Source organism: Engystomops pustulosus, chromosome 5, assembly GCF_040894005.1.
Source record: "Engystomops pustulosus chromosome 5, aEngPut4.maternal, whole genome shotgun sequence".
Lineage (NCBI taxonomy): Eukaryota > Metazoa > Chordata > Amphibia > Anura > Leptodactylidae > Engystomops > Engystomops pustulosus.
Genome location: NC_092415.1, coordinates 118,401,299 through 118,415,791, shown reverse-complemented (window position 1 = coordinate 118,415,791; position 14,493 = coordinate 118,401,299). Strand labels below are relative to the sequence as shown.

At 39.9% G+C, this 14,493-nt stretch overlaps 1 protein-coding gene across 2 annotated transcripts in view; it reads left to right on the top strand.

Annotated features, from left to right (window-relative positions):
* NDUFS6 (NADH:ubiquinone oxidoreductase subunit S6) overlaps nt 1-12,769 on the top strand; it is a 46,332-nt gene extending 33,563 nt beyond the window's left edge. The window contains exons 3-4 of one of the 2 annotated variants that reach the window (XM_072152929.1): nt 9,217-9,339; nt 12,633-12,769. In XM_072152929.1, the coding sequence (XP_072009030.1) occupies nt 9,217-9,339; nt 12,633-12,701 (192 nt within the window). In that variant the 3' untranslated portion in view covers nt 12,702-12,769. Of the gene's footprint in view, nt 1-9,216; nt 9,340-9,696; nt 9,832-12,632 lie in introns of those variants that run through there. The other variant, XM_072152930.1, reaches the window with a different exon arrangement.
* The last annotated feature ends 1,724 nt before the right edge of the window (nt 12,770-14,493 follow it).

Below are 14,493 nucleotides of genomic sequence, written 5' to 3'. Positions count from 1 at the left end.
AGTACCGAGTTTTTTTTTTTTTTTTTTTTTTTTTTTTTTATCGAGTATAAGCCGAGTGGGGAATTTTCAGCACAAAAATTGTGCTGAAAAACTTGGCTTATACTCGAGTATATACGATATATATATATATATATATATATATATATATATATATATATATATATATATATATATATATATATATATATATATTTTATATACATTTTTTCGGTTTACAGAGCTGGCTTAGGGCTTATATTTTACATGTTGAGTTATTCTTTTCAGTGGTACTATTTTGGTACACAACTTTTTTTTTTTTTTAATCACTTTTTAGAACCTTTTTGTGAAGGGATTTTATGAAATATCGAAATTTTTGGCAAGTTTTTTTGGGTTTTGTTTTTACGGCGCTCACTGAGTGGGTCCAATATTGTTTCTGAGTTATTGTACAGATTGTTACGGAGGTACCAAATATACAGTAACATACAGCTGGCACTCGTAGCTTCTTGGACAGGCTCCGTTTAGGAGATGGTGCTAGAAGCATGACGTAATAGTACTGCACAATGCGGGAATGCACCTTCCGCCATGCAGTACTGTTACGTCAAATGTCGGTAAGGGGTTAAAGACCTGAGATTCAAAACTTCCTTTTCAGTGTCCATAACCTCTGCCTGAAGAGTGAGATCCAGGCCTTCTCTAAAGAACCTTTCTTGTCCATTTCACAGGATAAAATAATTTACAAATAAGATTCTGCCTTTCTACCTAAGGATTTTCCTCAAAACCAGCAAGTAATTTTGACTTTTTTTTTATTTATTTTTTTTTTAATAACAATCCAGCTAGTACAAAAGAATTCATATGGCACACGCTAGGTGTTAGAAGAGCTATCCTGGTGCATCTTGAAAGGACTAAAACATACAGCAAAGACCAGAATCTATTTTTACAGTTCGCTGGGAAGAACAAAGCTTCCACCTCCTCCATTACCAGGTGGATGAAGGATACAACCTCAAAATCTTAAAATATAATAAAATATGCTTGTTCTTATCTCTTTACAATTTGTGGTTGGTACTCAATTTTGTCTGGTTGTTTTGGTAATTTGGTAGTAACAATTAATTCCTAATTTATTGGGCCTGGCAAGTCTGTTACCTCTGTATATTGGTTTTGGGGTTTAGTTAAAAACTCTTTTATAGAGGGAATTCTAGAAAAGACTTTCATTCATTGAAGAACTGTGGGGCACAATGCCAAGTGGTGGTGTGCCACTTTCTAATCACTGTTCCCAAGGGTAGACTGTTCGCAAGCCCCCTCCTTCCCCCATGATGTCCTGGGGCCACCAGCTGCCAGTATTTAAATGCCTCCGGCAGCACCGACTGCAGGTGGTACTGCTGTGTTTGCTGGAATATGCAGCAAACTTCCACCCTGTATGGAGAGGGCTCAGCCCTCTCCATACCCCTGCAGCCGAGGGTCGATAAGGGGTCACATGTCGGTAACCGGTTAATAATAGCGTAAAAAGTATGCAATCTTTATTCTATGGGTCACCACGATTGCGATGATGCTCCATTTATATAGCTTTTTTTATGGTTCACTTCTTTTGCAGAATACAGAACTCATTTGGTGAAAAATTTTCTTGTTTTTGCATTGCCATGTTTTAAGAGGCATTGCTTTTTACGGAGCTTTTACGGGCTTGTTTATGGCAGGACAAGCTGCACATATTTAAGTGGCTCGTGTTTGGGTAAATGTACCTTTTGTTTTATTACATCAAATACTTAAGTGAAGGATGGGCAAGAGGGGGATTTCCAATGACTACTTGTTTGCCATGAGAAGGTTCGAAGGATCTGAGCACCACAATGATGGTCTATTTTGGGTGTAATTGGTGTGTAGGTGTGTTAGATTACTGGTTGCAAGTGTACAGTGTAGATATATACGATTACAGCACCACAGAGTATACAAGAGGGATCCCCTAATGCCTTAGCCCCTCCAACCATATGGGGAGGAGAAAGGGAAGATAAGGCATGAAAGGGTGGAATACCATTGAGGGAAATTTCGATTGCTGCATCCTGTTGATTAGTGCTGCGGAAGAGTGTATATATCTGCCAAAGCTTGCTGCCACTCTTCAACTGAAATGGTTAGGCCAAGATCTCTACTCCAGTTTCTCAGAGGCGTGGATAAGTTCATAGCAGGTACATTGTAGATGGGAGCTATAGTCTTAGACCGTGTAACAGAGCCATAAATAATTCTGAGTACCTTACTGTTAATTTAAAGGGAATTGTCTGCTAGGTTCAGTAGAAAAGATTTAATTTTATAGACAAATAGTCAAGCAGTATTGTTCCCGTGGGGGTGTGGATGTCATGAGTAGTGTCAATCCCTTTTTCTTTCCTGTGTCAGATCAATCCCGGGGATATGCATTTCCAGGAATATAGGGGTATTTGATGTTTTGGAAATAAAGTGTATCCCTTCGTGTGAGAGCGCAGTTTTTGCCAAACTGTGTCAGACCTGTGGACCAAGAACGAAGTCTTGAGAGCATACGAGTGCGAAGCTAGAGAGAACGGGTGATGGTGGCTTCTATTCTAACACAGTGTTTCTTGACTCCTGCATTCCACCAATATGACATTTGATCGACAATACAGGCAATGTAGTAGTCTTCCATACTCTGTAGACCCAGGCCTCCTGCCCTTCTATGTTAAGTGAGTATTGCCATCAAGGTTCTAGGCTTTTTACCTTGCCAAATAAAGTTGCTAAGTTGTTTACTAGTTTGTATAAAAAAGGCTTGGGTAGGGCGATGGGGAGTGTTCTCATAAGGGACAGGTATTTTGGAATGGCCAACATTTTGTAAATGGCTACCCTGATAAACCATGAAGTCATAAATTGAGTGTGTATTGTCAGTTCCTGGGAGGGGATATTAAACTTGTATAAGGAAGCTGTCGGGGGAAAAAGAGTTGTATGCCTTTACAGGAAATAAGTTCTGTTTGCCAGTCTAGCGGATATCTGTCCTGAAAAACTTTTGATTGCACTGGGGAAATCGAAGTGTGGAGTATTTGCTCTCTCTTTGTTCTCTCTTTGTCCACCGTTAGGAAGGTGGCAGGGATCTCGTGGTGCTCACAAAATTGCATCAGGAAGATAATCCACGTGGTATTGTCTGGGGCCTGTCTACCTTTTGTGAATCCTGTCTGGTCATTTTTTTTTATTTTCGATGGGGTTTGAATTTCATAAGCCTAGTGGCTAGAATTTTTGCATTTAACTTTACACCTCTGTTAATGAGCAAAATTAGGTGAAAGTTGGAAGTTTCAGTAGGGGATTACCCAGGATTCGAGATGGCTACAATCCATGCTGAAAGTAAATCGGGAGTAAAGCTAACAATTTCTGCAGCACTGTTAGTGGTGTTTGGTGGTCTTAAGAATCTCAGGTAGAGCAATAGGACAGCTAAGCTCTTGAAGCTGCATCGGGGGAATGGGAGGGTAAGACAAACTTCCATAGACCACTTTCTTGATAAGGTAGAGTTGGGTGTGGTGTAGTCAGGTCATGTTTGTGGTTATATAATGCACTATAGTAGTCTTTGAATGCATTTGCAATGCCTCTTGGAATGAGAATACATTCTTTGGTAACCGGGTGGATTATATATGGATTTCATCTCTTCTGAGCAAGGTTTTTAACTCGTGAACCAGAAGACGTCCTGCTTTATTATTTTGCATATAGAACCGCAATTTGAGATTTTGTATGTATTTAGAAAGAAGCAAGTGTCATCAGTGATTCCTTTTTCTCTTATGGAGGCATTTAGGGAGGGGGTGGGTCCATTTTTATTAAGATATTCTAGCAGGCGAAACTTGTGTACAAAATCTGTTATTTGTCACGCTCTCTCTCTTTAACTCATCCCCACAGCCTAGGTATTGCATTGCTTACATAAACTTTTTAAGCAGCCCATAGTGTACAGTCGTCTCACTTTGCTTGTGTTATTTCTGAAATAGTCCTCAATGTAACCTTCAATCTGTTTAGAGTGCTGATTGTGAGCCACTAAAAAGGTTGAGTCTCCACATATAGTCACTGCGTTTCAGGTGCTGTTCGGAAAGGGTAAGTGTGATAGGGGCATGTTCGACCACACAATGTCACCTAAAGCATCAGCTTCAACTGTGTCCAGGAGGGGCTTTTCAACAAGGAAGAGCTCAATCCTTGAATGCATTTTATGTCTTTCAGCTACCTTGTAAGGCAGCTCCCTTGACATCAAGCATGACCTACAAGAGACCTTATGACCTGAGGGAGTATTAATACCAAACCAGAATATCTAATCCAGAAGGAACAGACTCCCAACTGTAGACAGCACTGTTTTGACCTGATTGGGTCTCCTCAGTACAGCGTAGGGAACTGGTTTGGCTGGGTGAGAGGCTTGTGACTAGGGAAACAAAGGAAACTGTTTTAATAATAATAATAATAATAATAATTCTTTATTTATATAGCGCACACAGATTACGCAGCGCTGCGCAAGCATGTCAAATTGGTCCCTGTCCCCATGGGGCTCACAATCTAAACAGCCTAACAGTATGTTTTGGAGTGTGGGAGGAAACCGGAGTACCCGGAGGAAACCCACGCAAACACGGAGAGAACATACAAACTCTTTGCAGATGTTGACCTGAGTGGGATTTGAACCCAGGACCCCAGTGCTGCAAGGCAGAAGTGCTACTCACTCCGCCACCGTGCCGCCCAAACTAACTTTTACTAAGTTTTACCAAACTAACACAACTTAAACACAGTTCAAAGACAAACACAAAAATTTCTTAGGTACAAAGTACATACTCAAAATGTGTATGAGGTAGCCCAGCCTTAACATGAACCAGTGCCGCTCACAGCAATATATGGTGGGTTAAAAAGAGACAGAGACAGGTGTCGTACAGAAATAGCACTTACGAAAGGCTCAGTCCCGAAACAAAGAGTTCAATCACGAACATGATGATTTCCATTGGGGGTCAAATATTGTCAACCGATGGATTTCAGGAATTCAGGAGTTGCGTGCCTATGTCCACGGTGTGGATGGTATCTTGATGTTTAATCAGTAGCTCGATAGCGACTCTCCACCAGTACTGAATGCTATTTTGTTGCAGAAGTGAGGTTAGTGAATGAACCTCTCTTCTGGTTTGGAGAGTCACTGTTTAAAGTCTGCAAACAACTTGACTGCATGCATACAGTGCTGGGAGTAGTTGGTATATCCTGGAATAGGTCGAAAGTTGGTCTTTTACTTGAAAGTAAGAAAAACGAGCCAGAAATCTCATGGAACAGTATCCAGTAAATTCTTTGGCCCAGTGGGCCCTATCAATTCAAGCTCATAGTCCATGATGGTTATAAGTGTTTTGTAAGTTGCGTCACGTAGTCCAAGAGCTAATACGCTGGGATATTCTACAGAATTCCTCTGAATTTGATATTATTTCACCAGTTGCAGTCTTCAAAGCCTACCATTTTTTGCCTGGAACTGTAGCACATTTTTCACTAAGGCTAAGTGACTGCCAGGTCATTCTAGTCTGACACATATTCTGCCATCTTCGTTTCAACATGTGCAACTGAGGCGTGAAATTCAGTGATAATGATTTGAAAGGGGGCCACCATTTGGAGCATATTGGAGAGAAGAGAGCTTCTCGAAGCCTCCTGCATCTCTTTCAACATATTTTCTGTAACTTCCTAATCAGTGCTTTGAAATGCGCCAAAATGCGTCTTTGGCAGATAAAACTTCTGTCTCTGACGGGGTACTCTGATTTCAAGGCGTCGGAGTCTGTGTGCAGTTTTTGGCACTGCTTAGCTGGGCTCCCTGATGGTGATTTGGCGGCACTGGTGTCGAGTCCCAGTGTCTGCTGGGAACGCCTGGATGTTTGGGAGAATTCAGTCGTGCAGACTGCTTTGCAGATTTGCCCATGGGTTCTTTAGAAGACCACTTACTTGGGACCTCGAAGATGGGAGCTCCGGATTGGATTGCAGGAGCTGCTTTTGGTTTGTGAGAGGTAGGTGTTCTGCAGAGGCAGAGTTTTATTATAAAGCTTTTTTTTTTTTTTGTGTTTTTAGATGAGAGTTTCTCAAAACAAATGTACAGCCACATGAGGTAGAACAAAATATACAACTTATGATTATCAATATATGTTATCTCACGCAGTTCTATCTTAATCCTCAGGGAGTAGGGGGTACAATGGATATCGAGGGGAGATGGGAAAGAGAATAAACCGTTTTAGAGTTGGTGATGCACATGCTGCTGGTGCTATTCCTCTGCCTGCCATGAGCGGCCAGTAAGAACTGCTGAATACGCTCATTTGGACCTCTAAGTTCCTGTTTAATCTGCAGCATCTACTTCATGTATGTATCTGATTACATGAAAGCACAGAAGCCTATTTGGTGTACAATTTGCTAATGATAGAATGCTAAAGGACCTGTGATGATATCGCCCTCATCACATGACATGTTAAGAAGAGGCATTGGAGATGGGGAGGTGTAGATTGAAGGGGTCGGCCAACTTGGACAAACCACCTCTGATGCCATATAACAAAGTTGATTTATGAGCGAAACAATTTTTAGGTATAAAGCTCCACAGGAAACTCTCACTAGCTGCAGTAGTGAAAATGTGGTGACACATTTTCTTTAAGGGACTTTTTACATTTTTTTTTTTATTTAGTTTTTTTTCTTTTGTGCCAATGTTGGACATGAACAAGTGATCATTTGATCACTTGTTCAGTGTAATATACTGCAATACTGATGTATTGCAGCATATTACATTAGTCGGCTTATGCATTTTGCATAGAGTTACAGGCACACTGTTAGATCGTGGGGAAAGCATGATATAACGGGCATTTACTTACAGCCATCTGGGGTCTTTCATTGGACCCAAGACTGTTATGAAAACGTTCAGCATCTCCTTGCTGAACAGTCGGGTAAGTACCTGGTACTGCCCTATAGATGCAGTTTCCTTTTACACACAGCTGAGCTCCCGCTAGAACTACACAGAACATCTTCTTAAGTCACAAAAATTTACACCCCACACACACCGCTCCGTACACAGAAGTATGAAAAAGTTATTTGCGCCAGAAGATGGCAGAATGACAGAGTTTGGGTGTTTTTTTTTTTTGTAGAGGTGGTTTACATTTTTGTAGATCTATAAAAACATTATGAATTTATATGAATTTGGAATTCCCTTAATCGTACCAACCCACAGAATAAAGACAACGTCATTTGGGGCACACAGTGAAAGCTATAAAAAAAAAAAAAGAGAAGCCCACAAGAAAATGGTGAAAATGCATTATTTCACCAATTACAGAGCATGGAATATTAAATACTGTCACTATGAGTTGCCATTTGTTACATAGAAAACAAGCCCTCACACGGTTCTTTACATATAGGCCCACTTAGACTATAGGATCCAGTCGGCCGTACTTCATCTACATAGCTAAGGAACGCCATAATTAGAAAGGTTTGTAATGTCCCCGACCAGCAGCCCATTACACAGGGTGTGATGACTTGAACATGGCTACCATTTGTGGGACTGTACAACCTTTTTAGTGCTGTGTGATTTTTGAAGCAAACTTTTCGTCAGGAATGAAATTTTTAGTGGGTGACTGGGTCCAATAGCTTTTTGTATGCTGATTTTAAAAATGCTCTGCTTGCAGGGTAAAGTGAAATAAATAAACTTTTATACTGAAATTATTCAGAATTCTGACAGCTTGCAGTGAATCCTGGGGGAACGGGGGTTGCAATTTGCAGCTAACAGGACAGTAATGGTTCTGATCAAGGGTGACAACCTTTAACAACAGCATTGGGAAATATCTGTTTTTTTGTGAAACAAAATCTCTCATTAAGCTCTGTACATGGAAAAATAAAAAATGCATGGTTAAATAAGGAGAACAAAATATGGAAACCTAAAAACTAAAAAGGGCTGTGGGCGAAGGGGGTTAAATCTATATGTAACTGAAAACCTTGGGTTCACATTCTGTTTTTAGTTGCCTTTATACTCGCGTAGCTGTGAACTGGGACTTGTCCCGCAGCCCCCTATTGTCCCATAATGGTCTTAAGTGTGCTGCCTATTAACAGTTAAAAAAAAAAAATAAATTGTCAGGCAACCTAAATGCAAGTCACCAGATCGAAATGTATAATTAATTGTAAGCTGCAGAAGAAGGGATTCACTATGCAGAGTCTGTGCTATTCTATTTGTTGACCACTTTGTACTTTTCTTCAAGCACAGCAAATATTTTATTTTCCATCCCTGCTCTATTATCTACTGGAAAGGATGCATGTGTATTTCTCTGAGACCAAGCATTAATAATAAGGTCATCCATGCCTTGAAAACCGTGCATTAAGTGACAGTAGTGTGGCCCTTTTGTCATTCAGAAGTGTCAAGGCATAGCATGACAATTCCACATAGTACGAAGATGGGGTCTTTCAGCTGCCACAGTTGGTGCCTTGATGTCTGCGAGAGTAACCTGGAAGGTATTTGTGTTGTCAGTCACTGAGACATCGCATTACTTTAAACTGTAACACAGCCTATGTGCAGTTCGCCGTCTTATCCGTCAGCACGAACAGATGGAAACCGTACATCATTTTAATGCCCCTATTAAGAATACCCCTGCAATAAAATTGTGTTGCTTAAATAACTTTCATTTTCTATATATATATTACACACACACACACACACACACACGGTCCCCTACTTAAGAACACTCGACTTACATACGACCCCTAGTTACAAACGGACCTCTGGATATTGGTAATTTGTTGTACTTTAGCCTTGGGCTACAATAAACAGCTAGAACAGTTATCAATGTTGTCTGCAATGAAGCTTTAGTGTTAATATTGATTCTTATGACAACCCAACATTTTTAAAATCCAATTGTCAGAGACCAAAAAAGTTTTGTCTGGGATTAAAGTGATAAAATATACAGTTCTGACTTGCATACAAATTCAACTTAAGAACAAACCTACAGACCCTATCTTGTATGTAACCCGGGGACTGCCTGTATATATCTATCACACAATTAAATTTTTATTAATGATTGAAGTGCTCTCTTACTGGAAAAAATGGTGGCTTTGGGTTAATAGAAAAAAAAAACTTTCTGCTACTTTCTGGGTTTCTGATGAAGTTTCTTCACTGCAGGCTTGAAAGAGTAGGAAGCGACTGAGAATGCTTGTTAACAGTAACTGGTGTGTGTATATGTGCATATATATATATATGTGTGTATGTGTATATAAATAATCTTTTATTTCCTGACGCTGAATATTGATTGCCTTTTGCAGGTAAATGAGCAGTTTGCCATTAACTTAATTGGTGAGCAACCTGTGAATGAAGCCAAAATCAGAATAGTTTCCTGTGATGGTGGAGGTGGTGCTCTTGGACATCCCAAAGTTTATATCAACTTGGTGAGATCATCTTGTCAGTTGCTTGATTGATAAATGCTTTATACCTAGATCCAACTGTAAGAGTGCAGTTAGCGTTCTGTAGAAAATTTTTGTGGAAATTACAAACATGCACTGTACCTTCATTGATAACTATATTCACCATTTAGATTAATTTGACTGGATGCTACCATCTTTGCATATTTATTATGTGTGGTTATACTAGAATGGCGAACCTTTTAGAGACAGAGTGCCCAAACTGCAACCCAAAACCACTTATTTATTTCAAAGTGCCAACACTGCAATTCTAGCATTAACTTGTTAAAATCTTCTTCTTGCTACATGCTATACTACAGTTTACCACACCAATATCTTTAACAGGAGGCGGAATTGCCATTGGAGCTTCCCTTGACAATCCACTGAGCAGGAAGAATTGTGAGGCGAAGAGCAGGAGCTCCAATGATGATGTGGCCATGTCCAAACCTTCTCTTCCTGTAGTCTTGGGTAGACCCAGATGCTTCACTTTCCGATAACTCTGAGTGCGCTACCTGGGCCTGCAGGAGGATCCCTTAAAGGTAACCTGTCACTAGGGACCTCCTTTTCACTAAAGACTGGTTGCTGAAGCTTATTACACCTGCAGTGCAAAAAATGGCTTTTTTCCTTTTATAAGCATTTGCATTATCATATAATTGTGTGTTATAACTTACCTTGCACCCTGACAAAATCCTGGGGTAGTCACAGGACTTGTCTGTGTTACTCCTCAGATCTTAGCCCCCACCTTTGTGCTCCTGTACAGCTCCTCCCTCCTGCTCCTTCAAAGGTCGCAGCCTGTGAGTTGACATCAGTGGGGGAGGGAAGAGCTGTACAGTAGCACAAAGATGGAGGCAACCTGCAGTACAGACAAGTCACATGTTGTTTTTTGAAATGCATCCAAACCAAAGCCTTCTGTCAGGGTGCAAGGTAAGTTATAACACACAATTATATCGTAATGAGGTCCCTGGTGACAGGTTCCCTTTAAGTCCTGTCCGGTGAATTCTGTGCTGGGGCAACGGCATGGGTGCCCCTGCCATAGGTTCGCCACCACTGGTATACGTGCTATTGCATGTACAGGCAGTCCCCCCCTGACTTGCAGACGACCCCTAGTTACAAACGTACCTCTGGATGTTGGTAACTTTGTGGTTATTGGTTACCAAAGGTGTCTGCAACTTAGATTTCATGTTCATCCTGGTTCTTATGACAACCCAAAAGTTTTAAAATCCACTTGTCACAGAGACCAAAAAAATTTTGGCTGGGGTTAAAATTATAAAATACACTTTGCCGGCTTGCATACAAATTCGACTTAAGAATAAACCTGCAGAACCTATCCTGTACTTAACCTGGGGACTGCCTGTACATTAGTAGTCACAGGTACAACCTGCTATTCTGTCCAATTGCTGACGAGCGCCGATCGCGGTTGTTTAACACGTTAAATGCGTGACCACGGCATTTGAACTGTCGCCCCCAGCCATCTTCGCTGGGCGCCGATCATTGCTATGGCCGATCAGAACCCCAGGGCTGCTGGCAGGCAGTGCGATTAGGATGGTGTCTATGATGTCATCTTAAGGACACCATGTCAGCCTTTGCAGTTGCATAAGCTGACATAGCTAATACCCTGCAATACATTATTAATGTAGAGTATTATCATGAACAAGCAATCAGATGTTCGCTTGTTCATATCCTATGGTGGAACTAGTAAAAAAATGTTTTTTCAATAAAAAATAAATCAATAAAAATGCCCATAACCCCCTTAACATATAAAGAGACACATAACGCAAAAAACAGTCTAAATCAAAACAGTCTACATCATAATCATAATATCACTGCCTCCGTAACAACCCATAGAATAAAAGTAAATAATTATTGAACCTGCACGTTGAACACCGTTAAAAAAAACTTTTAAAAACCTGCCAAAAATAGATTTTTACCTATTTAATCCCTTTAAAAAGTGATCAAAAAAACGTACTCCAGAATCATACTGTTGCAAAGTACAACAGGTCCCGCAAAAAACGACCCATCAACCAGCTTCACAGGTAAAAAAGTAAAACTGTTATGCTACTCAGAAGATGGCGATGCAAAAATTATAGAATTTTCCCCACATTAGGGTTCTATTTGGCAAATTTAGAAAAAGGTAAGAAAAAATATTAAAGTATGGTATCCCCGTAATCGTATTGATCCATAGAATAAAGATAAAATGATTATTAGGATATTCAAAAGTTATAACCATATTAAGAGACGCAAAAAATGGGGCTGAGCCTTAAGCTATAAAATGGCTGCGTCCTTAAGAGGTTAAAAAAAAAACCCTCTGGAGCTCGGCGATCTCTGGAGCTCCATAGACTTTAATGGAGGAGACTGGTCATGCGCGCCCGTCGACTCCATTAGTCTGAGGGGCGGTAAGGGGGCTGACAGACCCCTCATTTTCGCAATCTGCATGGGGTCTCAGCACTGAGACCCCCACTAATCAGCAAGTTTGGGTCTAACTTTGCTTTGTGGGAAAACCCCCTTTAAGTGGGTTTTCTAAAAGCGTGTCAAATGCTAGGGATGCTATATGCAGCTCCAATAAGAATTTACATTTGGTTGTGAACATAAAAAATAAAAAAAATATCCTCTTGTCTGTTGTCTTAGTAATTAAAGTATGTACACTAAAGTTGGTAAAGAAACAGACTGATACATACATGGGATTATCAAATTGTGTCAAACAAGTTTATTGAACGATTACATATCACAACCAAGTAGAAAACGGGACAATATAAAAACATTTAAAAATACACCCAAGTGGTGTATATTGCTGCCAAGGCCCACAATGAGCCCTTAACCACTTGCTACAGTATGCCTAAAGTGCAACATATGGAAGGTGCTTGATGCAGATAGTTTTGAAAAACACCAGAATAACCATCCAAATATCCAATAACTGACAGCCTACGCACACTGGACACCTGGGATAAACTTGTCCTGCCTTTCCCTTGTCTAACACAACTAATCGGACTGCTTTTTGCTTCCTGTTATTTAAAAGCTGACCCTACACATTAATGATGACCTACAAAGAACATCTTCAAGGGTCTAATCAAGCTGCATGTAAAATTTTCAAACACTGACAAGCACCGACCGCGGGTGATAGCGATGGGTCTTTGCTGCAATATGCGATCAGCCCGTGAGCCCTCTTCATACACCCTTCATAGCTCTGCGACGGATATATCCGTCGCAGAGCCTGAAGGGGCTAAATCAATTGGACATTGCACATAAATAATTTAACGTTCCTTCTTTCTTTTTGTCGCCTACAGGACAAGAAAACAAAAACTGGAACTTGTGGATACTGTGGGCTTCAGTTTAAGCAGAAGCATCATCATTAGTTATTAGTCATTAGCAACCTTTATATTGTGTAGGTAAATTCCTCCTATATTAAATATTTCTGATCAGATATTTCTGTATTTGATTTTTTTTTTTTTTTCTACTGGGTTATGGGTTAAGATTAATTTTTTATATATAATATTATTCTTAGAAGAAAAACATAAAACCTCTTGTTTGCGGAACTTATGCTAGCTTCTGTGACTAGCATTTGTTTTCATGTTTTTTGTAGGAGCTGACAACACAGACAAAAAAACTGAGCCAGTCCTATCTTTGCCCAATTTTGCAGCTTTTGTAATCTTTTTTTTTTTTTTTTTTTTTTTTTTTTTACTTCATTCACTCTTCAATGACATGCTGTCTACAAACAAGGGGGCCTTCAAACCCATGAAGGCAACTTTGCAAATATTAAAGGGGTTTGCCCATGAAAGAAAATTTATAAATTTCAATCCTCTCTAGTTCTATGTGCTGAAAATGTGGTTAGATTATCAGGGTACAGGGTTTATTTACACTTTCATTTACCTTCTGAACATTGTATATGACAAAGAAAGTGAGGTGACAGATCAGAGATGAGATGATGAAATGCATATTACACACAATGACACAGCTCTGCTACATCTCTGCTCTCACACTGCTCATCACAGATCTGATGTGCGTCTCTCGGATAAAAAAAATGAGGTTTTCAGCTTACCAATCGTTGATTACATTCACCTGACGTGCACTGACAAGCCCGAGACCCTGGAATCCTGTGGTAAGAACAATCCAGCACCGTTCACTGTGGATTTAAAATTAATACTTCTTTATTTCATCTTTTTAACCACTTCCAGCTCTTTGTGTTTTTGCGTTTTCATTTTTCATTTCCCACCTTCAAAAATCTATAACTTTTTTTATTTTTTTCATGTACAGAGCTGTGTGATGGCTTATTTTCTGCGTAACAAATTACACTTCAAAATGGTGGTATTTAATATTCCATGCCGTGTACTGGGAAGCGGGAAAAAAATGCCAAATGCAGTGAAATTGGTAAAAAAAAAACGCATTTGTGCCGCATTCTAGTGAGCTTGGATTTTACGGATTTCACTATACACCCCAAATGACATCTTCTTTATACTTTGGGTTGGTACGATTACGGGGATACCAAATTTGTATTGGTTTTATAATGTTTTCATACATTTAAAAAAAAATTAAAACCACCTGTACAAAAATTTTTGGGGGGATTTCGCCGTCTTCTTGGGCTAATAACTTTGTTATACTTTGGTGTACGGAGCTTTGGGAACTGTCGTTTTTGCTGATTTTGTTGACGTTTACAATGTTATCATTTTTGGACTGTGTGACCTTTTGATCACTTTTTATAATTTTTTTTTTTTAAATGGCAAAAAAGTGCCATTTTCGACTTTGGGCGCGATTTTCCGTTATGGGGTTAAACGCAGTGAAAAACCGTTATATTTTTATAGATCAGGCATTTTTGGATGCGGCAATACCTAATTATTTTTTCTATTTTTCAGACTACCTAGGGCAGTGGTGGTGAACCTTTTAGAGCCTGAGTGCCCAAACCAGCACCGCAACTTAAGCAGTAATTTATTTTTCCTTGTTCTTTGATTACTTTCAATCGTTCAGTCTCCTAAAGACATCAACACAGCTGAAAGGAGGAGGGCAAATTCGTTTATCATTGTAGGAAGATTCTGCAGGAAGATTCTTTGAGTTTTGTCTGGTGAACTTAATTCTGGGTTGATGGCCTGGGTGCCCACAGAGAGGGCTCCAAGTGCCACCTCGGGCACCCGTGCCATAGGTTCGCCACCACTG